Genomic DNA, 23836 nt, shown 5'->3' with positions numbered 1-23836 from the left:
AAATAATACTTATCTTAGCTTCCCCACAAAAAGGGAAATCCATGCGGGATCCAATGAGAAAATAATGAAAATTATACATTATAGCTGAGAAAAGCTCCCTTTCCTTACCGAGAAAAGAGTAAATCACGATTAAAAAATAAACAAATTTGACTTCACTTCAGTTATCTTCATAATCTATTTAGTCCCAATGCGTATCTTGTAACTGTTTCTCGGAATGCGATTGGAAATTATAAGAGGTGCACACACAAACAATAGCGTGATAAATTCTAGAAAATATACAAACGCTTCAAGAGGAGCGGTTTCATGTTATGGATTTTACAGGGGAAATACCTGGAAATGTATATATGCACACAAGGAAGACGAATCCGTGACCAAGTCCAGCTCTCGAACCGGAAAATGAGAATGACGTTATGTTTTTTTTTTCTGAGCGGCGACAGCTCACCCTCGCAACACATCCCACTCAATTCTGGGTCTGTCTAATAACAGCAACCACGAGGGACATTCGCGTCTCCATACACGATCGAATATCACATGGCATACTTACTAATTACGGGCCTCAAAATTACCGAATGACAAAATTCCCCTAAACACAGAACGAAGAATTTCAAAGTTCTGAGAACATTATATCCCTGCTTAACGTCTACATCATCATATACGCATAAATTTATAACATTTAGACTAGTGCATATATATTTCTATTGAGTCTGAAGTCGCTTATTAAAACTAAATAAAAACTGAATTTCAAGCGGAATACTAAATAATTATACCTATGTGTCTACACGGTATAGTAATAACTACACAGTTCAGAGCACGCACTAAGTACACCAACGTTATTGAATAACAAACTCGTACAAGCATTAGCTCGCAAATTAGTTTTAAAATCAGATGCCAATCCATTAAAATATTGAACAAAAAACTCGACAAGAAACATTATAAATGTTTATGAGTCATATATATTCGATAAAAAAAGCTAATTGCGACGTAAAAGCAGACTGAAAGAATGGAACTAACAATTAAAAATTGGCCTAAGATAACCAACGTAGTAAAAAAAACTCTTGTTTTATGTGTGGAGCTGGAATCATGCTCCACCGATCCCTAAAAACAATTGAATCCTCATCCTACTAGAGTGAAATAACTGCCAAAGAAGAGCAATACGCTTAACATGCACGACGCATGTACTCACACGGGAGCGGCAAGACAATACTCCCGCTACTTCGAAATATCGCGGATTCGCTAACGGTAAAAAGCGAATGACCTAGGCCTGGAACCGAGAGCTTGGACACACCTCCATGGCATCATCAACCTCTTCCCCGAGATATATATAAGACGCTCGCAAAAAATACGTGCGGGGCATTTACATTGGGGAACCTCGAAGAGCGGAGAAATTAATCGAGATAAATATTATCTCCTCAATATTAACAATTCATTTTGAATCACGTCACCCTTTTACTTCAGTTACTCCGGGAATCATGATATGTAATGAAAGTGATAATAAGCATTGTCATAAGTTAGGCTCGATATACTTAAGCACGAGGGAGAGTTTGTATTTCCCAACTTATTCCATTCACTATTTTTCATTTAAATATAAATACACGGACGTACTTCAAACAACTTTAATTTCCAAGTATCACACCAATCACAGCAAATTTGACACCAGTGATGTAATGCGTAAAATATGAATTTCCCTGGTCGGAATTCGCTGCTCCTACAGCACTTAACAAAGCACTTGCGATTCCATGAAATTCCTAATGAATGAGAAATTTTGGTGATTTTTACATCAATTAAAACACTATTAATATTCAGGTACTAATCTTCAGCGTCGCCATAAGGAAATTGAGAATTGGATGCCTCAGCATATAAATGCGGCAATGAACGTGTAAATATAATCAGATATAAGGATGAGGCAAAGTTTAGTTTAGCACAAACTTTACACGAGAATGGAGAGCGGAAAGATTTCTAAAGGCATGTTGAAGTTATTTCGGGTTTCCCATCGGATGAGGTTCTCCATCTCTGCCGACGTTTCGATGGTCGTGTCGTCCATCGAAACGTCGGCAGAGATGGAGAACCTCATCCGGTGGGAAACCCGAAATAACTTCAACATCATCATACGCCGGGAAAACCTCAGATCTTTCTTCAATTCTAAAGACACATTTCTAAATTAAATCCCTCCGAAATGGAAATCCATCACAAAATTCAAAGCCCGAGAGGTTACCGTGGATCCTACCCTCTAACTACCCAAAACAACGGGGTATTCGATCGAGGCATTCAATCGGTGAAGTTTAAAATTTAAAAAACCTCTTTAGTCACGAGGTTTCACCGCCACCCCCCCTAAATATCCTCCCCCTTCGCGACCATTGTTGCCTGAGGGCACCACTTCCGGTGGTCGGCTTCCTGTTTTCTACGGATGACAGCGGAGCAGAGGGAAATGAGGGGGGGGGTAAGGACAGGGGGGAGCCAGCGCCGCATCGCGGTGGGATGAGAGGTGAGGGGGGGGGGGGAGATGAGCTTACCCCCTCCCACACACCGCGAAAGGCGGAGGGGGAAGCATTTGGGCGCCGGAGGGGAGGGGCCGCAAGTATTACAAGGGTTGCAGACGAAACGAGGGGTGGGGGAGAGAAGGTGGGGTGCAGCAGTCTGGAGCAAGAGGAGGGTGCGGGGGGATGAGGAGCAGTTTGCAGGTTTAGCGGGCACCTCCACGCGGCGTGGGTGGCAGGATGAGTGGGGAGGGGGTGGGTGGCTGGTACTTGTGTCGAAGTGAGAGGAATAGCGATAAAGAGAGAGAGGGGCAATACAACCCGACGGCGCATAGGGGCCTCTCAGCGGCCTCGTCAGTGACGTCATTTCAGCGGCGATGACGCGAACCATTGAAATGGTCGGAGCGTGAACTCGCCACAATCGAGTAAATCAAATTTCATCCTGGCGTTGTGCAGATGGTGTAGACAATTTAATTCCATCACTTTAGCAAAATTATTATGCCAATGCCAACACAGCGCACACAAAGAATCAACAAGAAAGACATTCTCCGGTTTGATACGTTTCGGATAACTATTACAAAAAACATTTCTAATAGAGTGCTTCAGCCCGAGTCATCGAGATCTCCTAGTTGTAGCGGTCCCATGGAAAATTTCAAATACATGCATTTCCAAAGGCTTCTTGAAAGGAGAAGAAGGAATCACAGAGAACGAATATGAAAGACATTCTCCGGTTTTATACGATCCGGATAACTATGAAAAAAACATTACTAATAGAGTGCTTCCGAATGAGTCATCAACCTCTCAAAATGGTCCCAAGGACAATATCAAATTAATACACTCACAAATGCTTCTTGGAAAGATACCAATGAAAGATGGGCAGGATTACGTTGAAAAGATTGAAAAACAAAATTGAGCCTAAGAAAGACAAGAAAAAATGTGGAAATAAAAATAAATAGAAACGATAATCTATTCAAAGAGTTCAACGATGTCCATAGATGGAAAACTTAAATGGGAGAAGAAGAATAGATTATTTTCCTTTCGTTCTTCCTGAAGATATTCAATTACATGGATGCGCCACGTAGCTCACTTTTGGGGTTTGTATTCATAAATGCGTTACTTCCGGCTCTAAGCCAGAGAAATCACTAAACAACACTTTCTTATATATTTCCATACATCTAAATGCCTCTTTTGCTCCTCCCGCAACCATGAATCGCTTAAAAATGGCTGATCATAAATCAGTGCCGTTATTTCACTCTTCCCACCACTTCTGCAACGCAAAAGAAAGGAATCACGCTCTTTCCATGCACATCCGTTAACGGGGAATTCATTTCTCACAGTTTCACAACCTTCACAATATCAAACCGAACCTTTCCGCTTGTCTCAAAGTCAAATCCCAGTTGCCCAGCACGAATTGAATCAAGTTATCCTAGTTTGACCGCGGTTTTCTACTGAGATAATGCTAGCACGTAAATATATTATAATAAGATCCGCCAAATAAGCACAATTTAAGAAGAGGACATTGTGGTCAACCAAAAACAACCAACGCGGTTCATATCCAAAAATATAGTCATTACGAAATTTGCGCCTGACCTACCACGAAAATTTTCCAGACATAGTATTTTGAAAGGATAAGTTAACTAAGAGATTATTCGATTTTGGACATAAAACTAGTCTTTCCCTTCGGCTACAACCTCGACGCGGTTGAAAAGCTAGCGCGTTCCAATGACCCCTAGAGTGGTTATACGAACTGGGAACACTGGCGGGATTAATTCTCAATTGCAGATCTGGTAAGAGATAGGATTCTGGTGGTAAACATTGAAATTTAAGTTCACAGGCCCACCACCAATCATAGCGAGGAAGAAGTAGATGATGATGTAGGAACAGATCGAGGAAAAGGAAAGAAAAAATCTAGAAGTAATGGGGGACCGAAACACTTCAGGCGGGAAAGTGAAGGGTGGGAGAATTTGGATTGGGAATACAATAGACGGGGGAGAGAAAGCAGTAGAATTTTGCATGAGAAACAAGTTATTCAACACAAATGTGTGGTTCGATCATGGTAAAGGGCGACGGTACACATGGAAGAATCCACGGGCTATGTGGAGACACTAAATACTCCACATCACGGGAAGACAGTAGAATAATTCGTATATACTTCAAGCAAACCTACCTTAATCGGTAGAATACTTCATAATAATGAAACAGAGTATGTCAGTGGGAGTAACGTTTACGAAAGGCTCGACCCTTCGACGAGAGTATCCTTCCGCCGGAAAATAAAAAAGGATACTTAAGGTGTTAATTAGTGAAATGAGCCCCAAGTGGAGGGATCACTGAACGTGGGTACACGAGAACCTCCTCGTTGGTTCGCCAACTTATCTAGAGAATCGAGTACCCTGACAAATACGTTGACACACGGATACAAGCACGAGTGCTCAAATCCTAGTGCTAGAGAACATTTGGCACATTCCTAATCCGGACTCATCGCGAAATAAAGAACGATCGAGGCGCGGGTGGAATGAGTCGAAAGAAAGTATTATAGAGAATTGAACGTCGCACCTATACATTGGGGGAATTTAATAATTTTATATTTCTATTTCCTGGGCGAGGGAAGGCAGAGGTCACCTCCGACGACGCGTGGCGCAGTTTCAAATGCACGCACCCGTGGGTCCGTGGGAGTTGGCTCGAGATGGAAATGAAAAAACTCATCCACTATGAATGAATGAATTCAGCGGCTTCTCCACAATTTCCGTTCCGAGCGCGGTGGCAGGAGATCCAAATACCTCCAAAGGGAATTATTTTTCCAATCTGCATCTTTTAATCTTCAGGTGTCCAAGTCTTCCCTTTTTCCCCCCTGCACGCCCACTCCCTTCCGTTCCAGCGAATTCAATCAGGGAAAATAAAATATGGGGAGGAATAAAATAATTTTTCAGAATCCGACATGACTGTAGGTCTCAGGCATTATTATATGGAACATATTCAGGGGCGTAAACTAGGATGGAGCAGGACCCCTCCGATATGAGGAAAATAAAGAAAAAAATCAATTTGAGAAGTCAGAATTAGTTAAATGAATAATGAGCTGGAACAAAGCCGCGGTAGGCAGCGATATTCCGTCGTCTAAATTACTGTTCGTATTATATTTAAAAGTAAAAGTTCAAGAGTGCCCTATTATAAAATGAGTTAACTTAACCTTATATCATCTCGTCCAACCCACAATTTTCGAGCCATCGTCTCAATTGTCTCATTGTCTTCATGCTGACCACTACTGGCCCGGTAAGCGCGAGATACTGAGACAGGCGAGCGCCAAGGGCCAAAATCGCATAACTCATTTCGATGAATATTCCTTAAGTGTCCTGACACGTTCGATAGCCACCGCAATTACGATATGCAACGGGGACAAACCAATATTACTAATTTTAGTCTTGGGCGAACTTAAGGGATAGTGACCTCCGCCCACTCCGAAATGAGAATTTCCAAATGCCACATAACCGATTCAGCAAGTAAAGGCAACATTTTGCTTCGTAGTTTCACAAAAAAAATACACAAATGGCCCAAATACCGAAGTACACAATCGAATATAATGGTGATGCTGAACTTCGAAACGCGGGTTGTTCCGATAAAAATATTTTACGTCGGACCACTGAGTCAATTTTGTAATTTAATGAATTCTCTGACAAAGAGATGATCTAAGCCCTCCAACCCCAAGGACTAGAACCCAATTTATGATTCCCCTCCATTGTTATGGAGGAAGCGTGGAAGCTGACTGGCCGTGTCGAATTAAAGCGGATAAGTTAACAACGGTCTATAAACAGGGAGAGCGTGCCCAAATTCGTAGAGCTTCACTCGTGCGCGACATATCAAAAACATTTTGTGGGTCGACGCAGCGTTTCCGTCCCGAAGTGAGAATCAAATATAACGCGCTGACAATGTCACACGAGGAAACTGAATAGATTTTTCGGTTGAAAAAGGCGAGAAAAACATATAAATGCTAAACGGTTGACACGGAAAGGGAAGCAAAAACTGTTTACAATGGAAAATACAGAGAGAGAAGAGATATGGCTTTTACTGTGGAAAACTGGATCCGAAATTGGACTCCCACAATGCAACGAAAAAAATCGAGGAAGGATCTATTACTAAAATATCAGGTTTCCAAGTTTTTCGTTCCACAAATAAAAATTGGGGCGTAGTTAATATTTCGAGCTATTTGGCTGAATTCTCACAGGGTTTGGTTGCTGAATAAAAATTTACAATAAGAGGCCACCAATATAGAATATAGAAAGGCAAAGAAATACGAGGAGAAAATAATGGCGTAACCGTATGTTTATTATCTGAGTCTCCTACGCTGAACCTTCATGATTTCCCTCATCATTAGGATGAGAAAAGAGGGAGAGATAAGCAGAAAAAGTATTTACCTAGTGTTATTTCGCTCGAATCAGTCCACGTAGACCGAAGTAGAGTTGACGTAAATAATTAGAATTCGGCATTTTGTGATGTACCACTAATAAAACGATTTTCAAATGGTCCATGTAAGTAAATCAGTGAATTCCAAAGAAAGCCTTTAAAAAACATGCATTAAATGTGTAGGATTAAACGAGGAATTAGGTATTGTAGTATTATTGCATATTGAAAAGCCCCGCTCATAACTTTCCTTATTCTCCCCACTCTATTTAAAATTAATTCAAGCATCACTACCGCAACTCATATCCACAGAACATTATACTCATTAGTCGAACAACCCATTACTGCATCGAGTTTCCTCAGCCAACTCGCTACCTTCTCAAGCTCGCAGAACATGGCCCTATTTTCCTGAAATTACGTAACTTCAATTCTGGGCCATTTATTTTTATCCTTGCACATCCCAGAATAACGGTGTGACACTTGGGAGTCACAAAGATGACCTCGCATACCGCTTTCATTCTTAACATTCGATTTTGAGGAATAGACGCGCAACTGCGACTTTTTTAGGCGAGAAAAAAGTGATACATGAATCTAAATCGTGGACATCGAAATAAATTCAATTTTAACACCTAATTCCTAAATATCCCGGCACATATATTACCAAAATAAGATGAGACACTACATATATAAATACTATAAGACACTACCCAAATAATTGAATGAATCATTTAGCACCGCCAGGTTGGTTTACACCAGAAAGGAGTACTCGTTTACACTAACACCAGAAAAAACAGAATCACAAACAATACATTTTTTCCCTTTTTCACGAGTACGCATAGAATTTAAGTAAAATTTATGCATTTCGAAAAATATGAACATTAGACTTTACACATAAGTTAATGGTACATGAAACTTATTATTGCAGAAAAGCAGCATCAAAGCCTCAAATAATTAGACCCACGTATAGGTACTGCGCTCAAGATGAACTCTATTTTCGCCCCAAGAAAGAAACACTTGGCACCGGCTGACTGGAATACCATCTCAATCGTGTGATCACATGACTTAACGGAAAGCAGACTTCAACATACGAAACCGAATTCCACAGAAAATACACATCAAGAAAGCTTTCCGCTGACGCTGCCATAAACATATAAGAGGACAATAGTACAAAATGGTAAAATAAAAACTAACACACGAAAGTACCTTCAAATTGCAGCATATAGCTTGCAATCAATATCTATCTATCTAAACCATATTCTGATACTGATACGCAACTGATACGCCGGGAAAATCTAAGATCATACATATTTAGGTGTTCGCCGCCTCCTCCTGATAACATGGCACGAAGTCAAATGACCAGAAAAATTCCTTCGCTTAAAATGATGATACAACATCAAAACGTCTTAAAATGACACACAAAATAATCACGAAGTCCCACCCACAACACGTAAACCATTCATGGCCCAAATTGGGCATTTACCCAAAATGGACTTTCAAAATTTGGTATTCTAAAACTGGGCACCGTGCTTAACATAGAAAAGGCTACCCAAAAACTCCATTCCAATGAGAATTGATGTGAGAGTTCAAAGGTATCGAGTCAATTAAAAATATGACTAATGAAGTTCATACTTTGATGAGTCTGAGTTCCTATACTGAATATGGGGAATGATTGCTAACGAGGAAATTTTTGCTCCACTTCTTATCTACGCTATTTCCTCCCTTTACGATAACAACACTAAAGCTAAGACTAAAGGGCTATAAGATGGAGAAAAGCGAGAGTACAAGTCATTCCACGTTTATTACGAGTGAAAAGCAAGGGGTGAAAACAATAAAAGGACTAAAAATTGACGACAACTAGCGATGGAATCAATATCATTCGCTACATTCACAACAACCTTGAAATATATGACAAACGAGTGAGGATGAGGGGAAGTTTATTCAGCGTGGGAATAACGTTGAGGCCAGCGTCACATTTAATGTTTGATCGTCACAAATGGCGAAGGAACTACCAATTTCATTAGGTATCCTCTGTATGAGTACTCGGTACAAGCCGCACGGAGACAATTTCCAATGTTATGATAGAGATAAAAAAAAACTAATCCTCCACCCTTTCTGTGTAGAATAGTTAGCGACGGGTTGCCTCCTCGAGAATGAATTCCACTGTCGTGACTGCGACAGCTTTTCCTGTCTCATCCGGCTTCAACACGATGGACGGACCGTCGCAGTAATCCGACTCACTCACGGCCTGCGTGACGTGGTTAATGCAAGGAATATTTTTTCATGAACCACAAACGCTTTCTTCGGAACCTTAATGCGACGACCTCATAACATTTGAATGCAAGCCTTATGCTTGGCAAATACGATGTGACAAGAGATGACGCCATATGTTCCACTAATCTAAAACGTTTAAGGAAGAAGCCTGAAGAGAAATAGTATTCTCTAAGATTCAATAGACAGATTTGGATGCCAATCATCTTTTCGCACAGGCCAAGTTGATCCACAAAAAAATTGGTTCTTCTAAAACTAATTGATATAGTACATTACAACTGTAGCCACTTATTAGGCGTTATTTGCGTTTTTATTATTTTTTTAAAGAATAAGCTCAATATCACGTGCAGTTATCAGAATGGAAAAAAAATTCTATTAATTTTCACATAAACCCCCCTATAAGTTTTCTACGGACGTACCCGAAAAAAATACCGTGTTTGACTCCATCTTCTGCAAGCCGCTCATCATCACGGAGTTTATTAATTCTGAGCAAAACACATACTGATATCGACAACAATTGAATTTCAATACGAGCCTAAAATAAGCCTATAGTTACTTAACTCAAATGTCGACCTTAGCATATTGCCTAACAAACGAGACGCCACGCGAATTGCCTTCATTACTGCTTCGAAACAAATGAAAGCTCTCAACGCTGACTTCCCACGCTAACTTTGATGAATTATCAGAACTGTCAGTCTGAGATAAAACACGCACTGAGTTTTGAAAAAATTCTCCGACGGAATGAAAATATATTAAGTCAGTGCACTGTACCAAGTTATTACAGATATCTACCGAGATAACACGTGAGCCTGGTAGGAATTGAAATGAATCGCTGCATTCCTTTAAAGGAAAGTTGAGGTGCAGTAGGAGGGAGAGCAGCAATGGAGGAATACATAGAAATCTGTTTACACGAAAAATAAAAGTTTAACGGGAAGACTTCGGTTTTTTTCGAAGCAAACAGCTAATGTTGCGATGTTTCTCTTTCAAACAATGGTAGTGCGTACCAACAGATGGTTACTACCCTATCTCACAAAAAACCAAGGACTGGAAAATGAGGGCAACCACCCTGACATCGGAATTTAACATAAAAAATAATGAATACTTATAAAATTACCGGAATGAGGATTGCGATGTACAACCTATTTGAATGGAAATAGAGGAAGGGATGAATTTCCATCTTTTTCCGAAATTAATAAAGTATGTTTTGAAAATTAAGACGCATAGATTTTCAGTAAAAAAATAGCTACTGAAGATTAAGGACGAGAATCCATGGTGATTATAGAAAGAAAATTTCATACAGCCCTCATTTAAAATTCATTGCCAAATAATTAGCGGCGTTAGTAGTCATCATTAATATATATCATTGGGATGATTTTCAGATGTGCCTACTTTACAATTTATGCATTTAATTAACATAAATACGGAAATTTATTGAGGAAATGGCGGTGGTAATTAGAGAAGAGCTCCATGTAAACCGACCTTCATCGATCGAATTCCAACGATGATCGTATCGTTATTGTACGGCAGCACTAATGGCGAGTTAAGACAAATATAGTCTAACGCAAGTACTTGAGGGCTAAAAGCAAGTGAAAAACTCGATAGAAAATCATAACAAGGAGACATATGCTTTTTACCAATAAAAAAACATGGCAATTTCTTTTAGTAATCCGAACCAAATACATAAAATTTCCTAAATCGAATACAATGAGTGAAAGAGCGACGAACTGAACCACAAATACGTGCGCATAAATCGACAAAGGGTAGTTGATACGCATAACAATTTCTGGGTGAAGCTCAAATCCCTATATTCCTCTCTTATTGCGATAGGCCGCCGGAAGCGAAGTTTATGAGGTTAGGCCCACGCGAGGGAAATGAGGATTTCCAATGCACCACTACTAATTGCAAGACAGTGACCTGAACCCCATCCGTTGACGGAAGCGAAACAACAAAAAAAACATGCCATATCATACACATTGATCGGATGTTATCAAGAAAATGTCTTATAATACTCCTCGAGCCCATTCTACATACAGCTAACGACGCGAAGTTGAACTAGGAAGTGTTGCCATAAGGGACTGTCGTGTCAGGCATGAGACAGAGGCTGTAAGAATATTTATTATGACAACGGAAGAATTATATATATGACTGAATGAGTGGGGGAAAGAAAAATTATAAACCTCCTTTTGAAACGCTAACGAGAAAGTGATTAATGATGTTTGTCGAAGAGCTGTTTGATTTTCGAGAATGCGATTTATCACAAATTCATACAGTTTTATACGGTTTTTGGCGCTGATGGCGTAATTCACTATTTGCCCAAATTTTAGATGTTTTCAGACCTTAAATCCAAATGAAAAAATTACAACCAATAAATTAAAAAAATCATAAAAAGTCGAATGAGTAAAAATATACGAACATTTATCGGAGAAGCAGAGATGTGGCATGAATTTTAAGTAGGGATAAGATGTACAGCGGATAATATTGGAAAATCGAGGGTCATCGCGATTTACCACAATTTTGAAAAGCATATAGATCTACTGGAAGCGACCTTCTCATATCAAAGCAATGATCCCAATAGGAGCAAATGGGAATGATACGCAAAGATCGTAACCGGTTGAGGGGAGGAAAAGGGACGACTTCAGAGCTGAACATGTAAAGCGAGGAGGTACGGAGGCTCGGATGAATCTTATACTTACAAGGATAAGACTAGGATTAGACTACGGACGAGGAGAGGATACAAATACCGTGTTGTGGAAGAGGGTTGAGGAAAAAAAAGAGAAAATTATGCATGGAGTGAAAGGGAGAAGGCCTTAATGTGAATTGGAACCCTCACTCAGTGATTCAGTTCGAAGGTTGGTTTGAATGGGTGAGGATAGAGGTAACTCGAGACTTACGCCTGAATTACACTATCAATTTTTCCGTCATTCCGAATGATAGCTGTAGGTTTTCTGCGACCAAAAGAGTGATCGATCGACCCTTAGTTTTCTGCATCACACCGTTATTATCACCGTATTTTTTCCATCGCTTATTCTGTCACCTTCCGTATCTCCAACTATCACTCATTTAAAATCCAAGCGTGGCGTTGCAATCACTTTTAACGGCCGTGAGTTCTGATTGGTAGAAGAACGGTGCCAGCGACGGAAAGAGGGATGCCGAGTGATGGAAAAAGGGATGGTATTTTCATCCCTCGAGCCATCGCGGAAAATGACCGCGTGAAACTGTCATCTTTCTTCAATAATTGAAGCGATTCCTGAAGCTGTCCCTCGGAAGGGATGGAAAAAAATATCGTGTGATTCAGGCTCTAGACGCAATCTTACGAATTTTACACATCCAGGAAAAAGGATTCAGTTGCCTGGACCATCTCGCTCTTCGAGTATTTTTATATCTAAGTGAGGTGTCCGAAGGCATCACACAGAAATCGAACTCAGGTGCCCTTCGATCAGCAGCCAAGCGCAAAAACCCACAATACACGCTCCCCATGCATTGAAAAGAAGAGTCCGATTAGAGAGGGGAGACTGGACGAGATGGTTCGCAAAATTCTCCTAATAAACCTACCTTAACCGTCAGGAAACTTGACATTTAAAATAATTCCTAATTTCTAGAGAAAAAACGCTATATACACGCTGATACATGAAAATTGGCTTCGAAAACTTCAGTCACCACACACGATACAAAGATCAACAGAAGCTAGAGCGAGGAATTTTCGAGGGCGACTCAATCGTTCCGGCATTCACCACAACCGAAGCCTTGATAGTCCACGCGATAAACGCGGTTGAACCCGCCTTCACCCAACCGTTCCTCCGTAAAAACCTTTCCACGCCGATGAAAGAATATTGTTGCCTAACGCGCGATTAATGATTTTGCAAGGCAGGATCTGATATCACTGCATTGAAAGCGAGATCAATTCAATACTCTCGCATTGTTAACTGGACGGCGTTCCGGACGAGGACTCACAAGGACAGGGAGAATTGAGCCGTTTTAAGAGCTACGATATCCATGAGATGGATGACTTCCATGTCGATGCACAGGGATGGGATGTAATACCAATATGTATGCGACAAAAAAAGCAACAATATCATTTTTCAGGGAAAAAATGAGTACGGGTGAGAATAGGGTGGTTTCCTATTATTTTTTTATTGCCTTAATCGAAAGATTATTACTCCTGGAGTACGTATTTCACGCTTTTAGATTTTTAAATGACAAAATCTATTTTTCGCGATTAAATGAAAAGTGAAAATTTTCAAGCGCGCGAAAACGCGACGCTTAAGTATGAATGCCGGGAAATATCTCCGTACGTTGTATTTCTGGTTCCCCCTCCCGCCCGGTGATGTGACCTAGAGGCGAGGCTTAGCGCTGATACGTCGCAGGCTGCTAGCGGGTAGCAGAGTACCTTGCTGGATGGTAGCGCTTTGCTTAAAAAAGGTTTATTAATACCTTATCAAACGAAGAAAACTTTCCGACCTTAGCCAGTTTTAATAGGTGATTATTAAGACATGTTTCCCTGAGCTCTGTGCCTCATGCATGCATTGGTAACCTCAAACGATGTATAACACCTATCCTCTCGTGTAGAAACTAGGTCCCTGTGACGTCATGTGGAGTGGAATCGCATGGGCGCCAATCTGGCCTTTTTCAAGTGAGGATAAAATTTGACCCTTGCCATTCGTCTAAACCGGTATTTCAAAAATCAAATAATTTGTGTATTATGAATACACTAATGGTGGGTAAGGAATCGCAATCAATGCCTTTCGTTTTCTTTGATGAAGGAAACTACCCTATTGTAAAGAAAATTATCAAACTGTATGTTACGCGGATTATCACTTCTCCTAGGGTTAATGCAAACCTTTTAGCAGGGGCGGATTCAGAATCGAATTTAGGAGGAAAGAGTTCCAGACCCGGGTCCAGGAGGTATGTGAGGTACTTTCTCCCGAGTAAATACTCTATTTTTACGCATTTAGAGCCTAAAATTTCGTTTCTATTCTGAAAAACATCTGAAATTGAACTATTTAAGACATTTAAGGATACAAAAACTATTGAACTAATAAAAAATAAAAAATGCTTAATTTGGAGGGATAATTACCCACCCACCTCTGCCTTATACACGAAAAGTTCAGGAATTCCTCTTCGAAATTTTTAAATACATGAAACCAATACTATGCACGTTTCAGAAATGTACACCGAGCTGGAGTAGTAAAATTCAGGGCAGAAAAACATCTTTAATTACTATGATTTGTCTATTTTCCATGAAAACACGGGCATCGTTCTCTTCGATCCACCAATGGTCACGACACGCTCCATCATCACGACGGAGCTGCACTACCTGATTTACACTTCGAACTTCCCAGATCAAAGCAAGATGAGAAAAAGAATGGCAAGAGGACGAGAGGGCAACAAGCTAACGCAATGAAGATATCGATTCGTCATTAGGGTTTTTCACACAAAACCACGCAATCTCCGACAGCTAGACTGAACGACAACATATCACATTAGAATACAATAGTTTTCAAAGATTATTATTATATTGTCGAAATTATTCGGGTTCAATGGGTTAATTTCGCTAGTAAATGAAATAAATCTTCAGTAATTACTGAAAGGTTAAAAAGGGGTTGAGAAACCCTTAGGTCATAACCATTAATTACGCTCTCTTTTCTGCGTATTTTACACTAATGCGAGAAAAGGTAAGCTTTTCGCATAATTTAGGCGCAGATTACTAAATTATGTAGCATTTTTTCCAAATCAAAAGCTTAGATTATAGGCATGAGAATAAAATAAAATTGTGTGGAAATTTACCATTTTATTTTATTCTCATGGATATAAAACATTTCCACCAGATATCGCCGGACACTGTGAATTAAAGATTATAGGGATTTAATTATACCATTCTGTAAGATATAGTATTACTTTAAATTCCATACTTTATGGTATTACTTACGTACTGTAATACATAAGTACTACCATATACAAATACACATGTATTACTACTGTAATACATTAGTAAAACCATAACATAGGTCTGAAATGCTCAGCAATCTCAGCCCAGCTCGTGACTTACGTTTCTGTTTCAGATTTATTTTCCAGTTTTAGGTTTCCGTTTCTATATTCCTTTCGAACAACACATAGGCTTTATCATAAATGTGAGAACTTCACAGCATTCATCAACTTATAAAGAGAAAAGATCTCAGTTCTCATTACACATCGACTTAATTTCTGAAATCATTTCCAGAATACTACTCTCACTGATGGCATGCTTCCTCAAAAGATTCATCTGACGTTACGTGTAAAAGCGACATTAGTGGAAAGGTATTCTTCTCCTGAAGACAACATAGTTTTTTTTAAATAATATCGATCGAGCGAACTCCGCAGAATCCATAAACGAAAGTGAAATAAATTCATAAAAATATTTCGGCTGCCAGCTCTTTATGAAAATTCCCTGTCGCGTAAGAGACGAGAGAATTATTTGACGCATCCAAGGATAGTAGCCGATGATATTCTGAGAAAATTACAATGAGCGAGGCTGCTGAGGCTGCTTGACACCCCATCACCACTCAAATCCCATTAAAATATCCAAAGGAAAGTTTTTAATGGCTTTAGGCTGTAAAGTTCAGCCTTACTGCTGCTGCGCGTAGAAGTTCAATTTTATACATTCTGCCGGAACTGAGCATATTCACCAGGCGACATTACCGCAGCCTTCTTTGCATGTAATTTCATACACAGAACCATAAAAAAGATCGGTAGAAATTCGCACAGGAGGCGAGGGAGTGAAATGCGAAGTTGTGTCAAACAAAGCCAATAATAATGAAATACATCATGAAAATTCAAGGATGATGAATAGAGAAACATTTTTACGTGGGTATAGATAACCTAAGCACAGTCCAATTAGAGAGCGCGCATAAAACATCATCGAAGCCATGGTCACGCTTCGAATTTGGTGGGTAGTCACGAATATCCCCCAAAACAATGCACCCACGGAAACTTAACAACTTCAGGAGGCATTAACTTTAGAGACCTGAATCTTTACAAGGACATTCCGGCCACGGACAAGGACGAGTTTCGGCGTGAGCACAAAAGGAAGAACAAGGTTGGAAAGTTGATTCCGAAATTCTCAAGACAGAGGGCTGACATAGCTATCGCTTGCCGAGTCACGGTCCGATGAGCTAGAAAAGGACAAGTGGAAAAGATATCAAATAATATTGTGAAGACTGTGTTGATTTCAGAGAAAATATGTGTTAGAGACATATTATATTTCGGCGCACAGGACCAAATCCGAAATCACGAGACAGTTCTGATGGTGATTGGTTCATTCCGGTGAGAGCGTTTGCTTACAAATCGTCCATTTCGACTTGGGATTTTATTCTAGAAAATTTATTGCTCATTAGTACCAAAACTTCAATAAAATCCATCAAATATTATTTCATTTGCTGACTTTTTCCGATATAATACCGAAATTGGGTGTTTCAATGCTGGACTCCGCATTCAGTTATTGTGGAGTCACCTACAAATGTCCTTGCAAAAACTCGAAGTACTCGAATTTGAGTTAGGTATTGTATCTCCGTCACTACCCAATCGGTTGTACTGGAATAAATGGCGATGAAAGGGGATTTATGTGGCGTTTCCTAGGCGCAGTAAGTTTAACGGGTTGTCCTCCGCGTAGCTTCAAACCTGAAGACGCCTGAAGAAACCTGAAGACGCCCGCTGCAACGCCAGCGAAACTGTCGGCACGAAGATGAATCGACGCGGAGGACAACCCGGAAATCTAGTTACGCTTACAGCACCACTGCCTTCATCAACATTTGGCGTTTCCTTATTTCATATTCGCATTAACAACTTTTTCATCCGGCTTTGTCAGAAAAAGGCATGCTTTTGACGATCGGTAAATGAACTCCACTTAGAACACTATTTTCACATGAACTGTTCCATTTATTGGCTAGAGCCCTCACAAAATGAAGGAACAGGAGGATCAAAGGATATCAACAATCAAAGGATATTTTCTATAAATATTGAGGAAATTCAAAATCAAATTCCCTTTCATTTCCGTTTATTACAGTGCATCTGATTGGGCGCTTATCTATAATTCACCATACATTTACTTACACACATTCACTATATTTAAGCGCAATGTGGATATATTCTCAAATAAGAATGATATTAAGCTTCATTTAAGAGCTAGAATTATGGAAGCACATAGTAAGTTGCTGTTGAATACAATTGTAAAGAGGATATAGTCAAAAAACAAGCGTAATGTAGCAATATTGAGTCTGGGGCGAGGTGGCGTAGTGAGTATTGCCCGGATGGTCCCGTGTGAAAACACGAGTAGACTTCTAGAAATCCTCCGCGCAAAACTTTTGGTAATACGAATTTATGATCATCAGAACTTCGCACTGTATTGCACGAGCAAAGGAAAAGGAAATTTTCCCCATTCAGTTCATGAGAATTTCACACAACTTAATTCGCAGAGCGCTCTCAATTCAAATTTCACACCAACTTATGAGGATAAACATTGTTCGAATAGACGAATTGAGCAAGAGATAATTGTTACGTTGTTTCGCACCCAAGGGTAAATCACCACGGCATAGTCATCAGTATGAACGCAAACGGCAAATGTAATTAGAAGTTTTCCTTATTCGATCAAAACTATAAAAAATACACGAAAGATATTCTTAAAAGAAAAAAATCATGACCACACGGACTTACCTACCCGTGACTTTCACGAAAATTCAATAGCATACGTTAAAGGAGACCGACTGGAGCTTCGAATCATGAGGGCTTGTCCAACACATACCGATTGCCGAAACCGCAAAAAGTCATCCTTTTTTACAATGGAGGTTCATCATTGGGAAACAAATATATGCCCTCCTTGACATTCGCGAATGGTCCCAAAGCTCCCAAGCGTCGACATTTTCAGCGGAGGGACTCTCGATAAAACTTAATGGTCGAACAGACCTTTCCAGAAATTCGCGCAAAAGACCCCAAAGGGGAAGGGCGAAAGGGCGGAGGGGCGAAGGGGGGGAAAGGGCGGAAGGTTCTGCAACACGTCGACGACTGAAGGGCGCCGGGAGCAGGTGAGGCGGAGCGGCAAAAGGTCACGAGGGTGTCATCGATCATTAACGGAACTAAGCGAAGAAGAGCGCGCAGCGGAGGCGGGCGGAGTTGGTGTCACCTGCGCACCATATTCCATGCGGGCGACACCTCCATGAGATCCTCTAAATGATCGCAACGAACACGTCCATGCGGCACTGAATATTAACTTTTGGTGCGACAGCTGCAGCCGGCGGGGGGGGTGGCAATCAAATCGCGACAAGAGGCATGCGAAAAAAAAATCGAAATAAAGGGCGGGGGGAAAAATATAATCTTGTATAAAATCCGAAGATTCAAGCGAGATGGGGAGTAATTTTTTCATTTTGAAATAAATAGTTGAAAATTTCCAAGATTGTAAAATATATAATGACCTAGGTATCAATATTACTACACAATCTTCAAGTTAATTTCAATATAAATGTAATATTGACCCGGGTGTAGTGCCAAGGCAATGAGGAAAGATGGTGATAAAAGGTAGGAGGCATTCAAGATATGTGTGTGTGTAGAGGAATATAGGAAAAAGCAATACACAGTTTTTCTCATGTGAAATTATTCAATCAGGTAAATTAAAGAATATTTCTTTCTTAATTTTCCACACTATAATAAGATACACAATGGCCCCAGTTTCAACTGGTAATTACCACTCTCGAGGTGTCGAACATCAGCAAAGTACAGATTGATAAACATGATACAGTCGGGGTAGGGACTACGCCACAGGAAGAATTGGGATTGTGAAGGATAAGCAAGCAAGTCTGTTGACCCTACCATCGAAATTTTCTTTCCCTACCCCAACTGTAATATATATATATATTTTTTTTTCAAACCACCGGATACAGCTCTTAATGGCCATTTTACACCGGGGTTTTCAACAAATGTAACAAGTAAACGTACACAAACGACCATGCCCTGGACTGGGGAAACCTACCCAGGCGGGACTCGAACCCGCGACCTCTTGTTTGGCAGGCGAGAACGTTACCCCGCCGCCACCGAGAAGGGAAGAGCAAATTTTGAGGGTAGGGACAGCATGCTTGCTTGCTTATTCATTCGTAACCCCCATTCTCTCTGTCTCCACCCCCTTAATGAGAGATAGGTACTTTATTAGTGATGGTTAAAGGATTGCCAAAACTATAAAAAAAATACACCAAAAAGATCCTTAAAATTAATAAAATCATGGCACACAAACTTAATGGGGAATTTAAAAAGTATGGAGTAAGAGAAGAGAATTATGCACAAAATGTAGAAAAGGAGTTGGCCTCACTGGGAATTGTAAGAGGCAGTTCATTTTTGGAAGAGGAACAGACAAAGGTGTTTCACAAAATGCTCCATTTAGACTTACCTTGACCGGTGGAATACCTTCAATAAAACATGGGCTCAAGTGCAAAGGTAGATGATCTATTGGACAAAATGGATGATGTCACAGTGTGGAAGGGTATCCGAAAAATATTAAATCACTAAATTAACATAATTTAAAACTAAAATGATAAGTCGATTAAGTTAAAATAATTTGACATCCAAGATGTTGTTTTAAGGTTTAGTGTTCCAAAAATCCAAATTAAAACCACGGAAGAGTAAACAGTACCTTGGGAGAGTAGCTGTGCCATCCACTGAGGAACAATACGGCACAAGTTAGATAGGAAAAATTTTAGCAGCCAATAAAACATTTGGATAGGGATTTGAAAAATGCATGAAGATATATCAATTATCTTTCAGGTTTCCATTGAAAAAGTGACGAATTTCACCTGGATCTTACACAACTGTCGACAGTTTGATGACAACTCAATAAGATGGAAAGTCAAGGAATATTGGTGGAGGTACAGTTGACGGCTTTTTTGTGGGGGATGATGCACAAGATTGATGTCACTGAAATTTAATAGGTACTGCATGAGCCATTAACTTTTGAGATCTTAATCTTTACAAAGGTATCATAACTGGGGGGATTGGAGGTGAAGAGGCAAGGACCGATTGTAATTTCCTATAACATGAAATGCTACGGGGTAATCCAGTAAACAATAGGGTTACAGCATTCAGAAACATAACATTCATTACCTATGATGGAGCACAGATCTCACATCAAATATACCCCATACGGCAGAAGGAGCTAAAGAAATACCAAAGGAAATGCCACAGGGAGGATATGCTTTAAGGGGTGGTTATGGTTGGCCCTCATCTGCTAACTGATCATGATCCTGCCTTAGTACAGCTGAGCAACCTCCTCTCTCTTCTCTCCTATACAACATACTCCACCAGTTTTTGGTAAACCCTCTCTAAGTTCCCTTCTCCTACTTCCTTCTTATGCCCTTTTAAATTTTAAGACCCTACATTACATTTCTCAAAGATGTGAACTGAAACTGCATTTGCCATTGAGAAGCTGCATGAATTTTTCACAATATTCGTAGCCCATCCCACCAAGATGCAATCTATTTTATGTCACCCCACAATCCCTGGGTCCATGCTTATTTGAGCTCATGATGATGACTGAAGTATGTATGTATTTGCTCTAAGTGACTAGTTCCTCCAGAAAAACTTGACTACGCCACTGAAGGGGAATAATGTATTTTTTAGGCAAAGGACCATAAGAGGAGGCCACATCGCATATTTGAATGCAATACAATCCATTTAACTCTTTTTAAACAATACAAAAAAAGCCATATTTTTGACGATTTTTCCAAATGATTGATTGAAACGTGTGGACAGAAAGTAAGATACGAAGATTTCAAAATATTTTTTCTTAGTACATAATCATGGTGACAAGTAGCAACTTTTTCATATTAATATGATTCAATTCTGACAATTTTGAGTTTTCTCCCTACCTTACTGCTAAGGGAGTGCCTCAAGTATAGTTTTCAGCAGCATTAACATTATCATGAATCAATCTTGGTATTTCAATTGTTTATAAAAGGATCTGTAAGGACTGCTGAATTTATCCTTGAAATTGTGTACGAAATGCTGTATTTATAATGTGGTAAATGCATTCCTGAATGGTATGATTTGTAACGGTGTAAGTTAGACAATTTAGTCAAACAAAATTTAGATAAGTGATTTTGTTAACTGCTTATTATTATCATTTAATTATGTTTAATACATGAACGATTGGGGATATTTTTTATGAAGTTATTAGAAATTGTAGTTTGTATGAGCCTGAACAGTGGCTGCTCCATGTTCATCTACTTCCCCTCCACCTTCTCACTTGACGAGAGGCCACAAAAGTGTGGTGTCCCCACTAGGAAAAGGCTAGGGCATAAACCTAGGTGTGACCAACCGATGGGTCACACCGCAGTCTGAACCTAGGATGGGAGGTTCAGCTCCACAGCAAACATGTTAAAATACTTTGATGAATCAGCAGTTAAGCACAGCAGAGACATAAAAGAATATGTAGTCATCTTTACCTTTGATTATTTCCTACAGCTGGTTGTCCACTACTCGAGATAGCACCACTTCCACCAATAACACCACCTCCTTCCAGAAGTAAGGACGACTTCTCTCCACCAGGTTTATTTGGACTACAGGGCTCCAAAGCTTGGACCCCTGAACCAGAGATTTCTCTCCAACCTTTTTTGCTAAAATCCCCAACCTAAATGAATATATAAAGGTCACTCAATTAGGAGCAACATAACGTGTGGTACTAAAATGTATGCAATGTTAGTTAAGGCACATGAAAAATATTAATTACTTCATTAGAGACAATACAGAACATGAATCAATATTGAAGAGTGAGATGAATTGAACACTTAGAACAAGAGAAAAAATGCAGGTATACAATTAACTCTTGATAAGCATTAAAAAAATCTTGTCTAACAGCAACTCACAATTTCATAAAATCATATCACTCATTCAATTGCTCAATTCGGCCACATAATTTAGTTCCTGATTTACATAAAAATTGAATTACATTTTTCCAACAAATAAAGCCTTTCCTTTGATAATTAATTGAACATAGGATGGAATGAAACCAATATGAGCCTGAAAGTTATTGACCCTATGACTCAAATAAAGTAACCACAAGTAGGGTAGCTTCAATAAGCAAAAGAAAACATTAAATTCCAGGATCCAGGTGCGTCATTGGCAAATGTCTGAATAACCAACTTTGAATGATGCCTTCACCCATAGGATTTAGAGATAGAGGAGATTATGTATACTGAAAGCAGGCCAAACGGTTATTTCTAGAAAATGAAGTAAATTATGATTTAAACCTTCGTCAATACATTTTTATCTAATTCTAGCAGATCTGTTAATCTTGTCTACTTTGCTACTGCAAAGGTTTACAGTTATAAATATGTATTCCATTTTTTCACCCAAATACCCTACTGTATATGCATACATTGATCAATGTTGTAGATTAAAAATCAATGAGCTGGTATAAAGAAAAAAACTATTAAGATGGACATTACCAATTCCACCTACCTGTGCCACTTGCTACCATGAAGAATAAGAGTATGCATAGAATTACAATGTAAGCATTTAATAGAACACTAATGTCAAATTAAAAGTCCATTACGACACCAATTTTATCATTTTTATTCTCTTTTGGTGTACGTTTATCTCATAACATAGTGTTCATGGTGAAACAAAACCCAGTACTGTTCCACAAACTTTTTATTATTAGCTGTCAACTAGTTTCGAGGTTTATACTGTCATTATCAAGACAAACAGAGCAATAGCATAACAACGTCCAGCCTTATATACCAAACAACAGTGTGAGGGAAGGAGGGGGGGGGGGGCCTAAATAAGGAAGAGGGGGATTGGGCAGGTTGAATGTAGAGTCAAAACATAAAATATAAAAGCTGGGGGGAAGGGAGGAGAGGCGGATAGAAGGCCAGGCGGTAATGAGGTTAATGGGGGGGGGGGGGGGAGGAGGAGGATTGTCAAGGAAGAAGTCAGATTTTAAAACATTAGATAAAAGATTAGAACATTTGAATACAGTCACATCATTCAAAATTTTGGAGTTATGTGCAAGAGTGCATTTGGTGATTTATAAAATATCCACTTTAACACTTTTGCCATGTACATGTATATAAGGCTGGACGTTGTACGCTATTGCTCTGTTAGTCTTGAGAATGACGGTATAAACGTCGAAACTAGTTGACAGCTAATAATAAAAAGTTTGTGGAACAGTACTGGGTTTTGTTTCACCATGAACATTTCACCGTTCCACCAAGTAACACCCAAATCAGTTGATTTTATAATGTAGTGCATTTATTCTATACTTTATATAGTGTAAGATCAAACCTAGCCTCATCCTGCACCTATAATGTGATCCAACAATAGAGCACTTCATTTTCTCCATGTCGAGGTCCTATTCTTTCCATTCAATTTACCCAACAATGACAAAATCTCTACTCGATTTCCCATACTATTGTGCCTCTGTACATCAAACTAGGAAGAGGGTGTAGGACTAAAAGTTAAACTTAAGTAAACCATAATTTTACCAACTGAGCCCCCTGCAAACAACATATTTCTCTATTTTGTGCTATTCATGAATATAATGTACAACATCTATTTAATGTTAAATCGAACATGAATTTATTTGTACCAGACAAATTTGTTTGAACTTGCGTTCTTTCTACCAGGATGCTCATAGAAATGCTTCAAACAATTGCTAACCCAACTGGGTTTTTTTCCATGATTTAAGACCA

At 39.5% G+C, this 23836-nt stretch overlaps 1 protein-coding gene across 1 annotated transcript in view; it reads right to left on the bottom strand.

Moving 5' to 3' along the window:
* The window catches only part of LOC124164686 (ADP-ribosylation factor GTPase-activating protein 1), a 76636-nt gene that overhangs the window by 46133 nt on the left and 6667 nt on the right, over positions 1 to 23836 (bottom strand). The window contains exon 8 of the mRNA XM_046542021.1: positions 21590 to 21774. Coding sequence (XP_046397977.1) covers positions 21590 to 21774 — 185 coding nt within the window. The remainder of the gene's footprint in view (positions 1 to 21589; positions 21775 to 23836) is intronic.

This window comes from Ischnura elegans, chromosome 1 (genome assembly GCF_921293095.1).
Source record: "Ischnura elegans chromosome 1, ioIscEleg1.1, whole genome shotgun sequence".
Lineage (NCBI taxonomy): Eukaryota > Metazoa > Arthropoda > Insecta > Odonata > Coenagrionidae > Ischnura > Ischnura elegans.
Note: the sequence above shows the minus strand (reverse complement) of the source record. Positions and strands in the feature narration are given on the sequence as shown.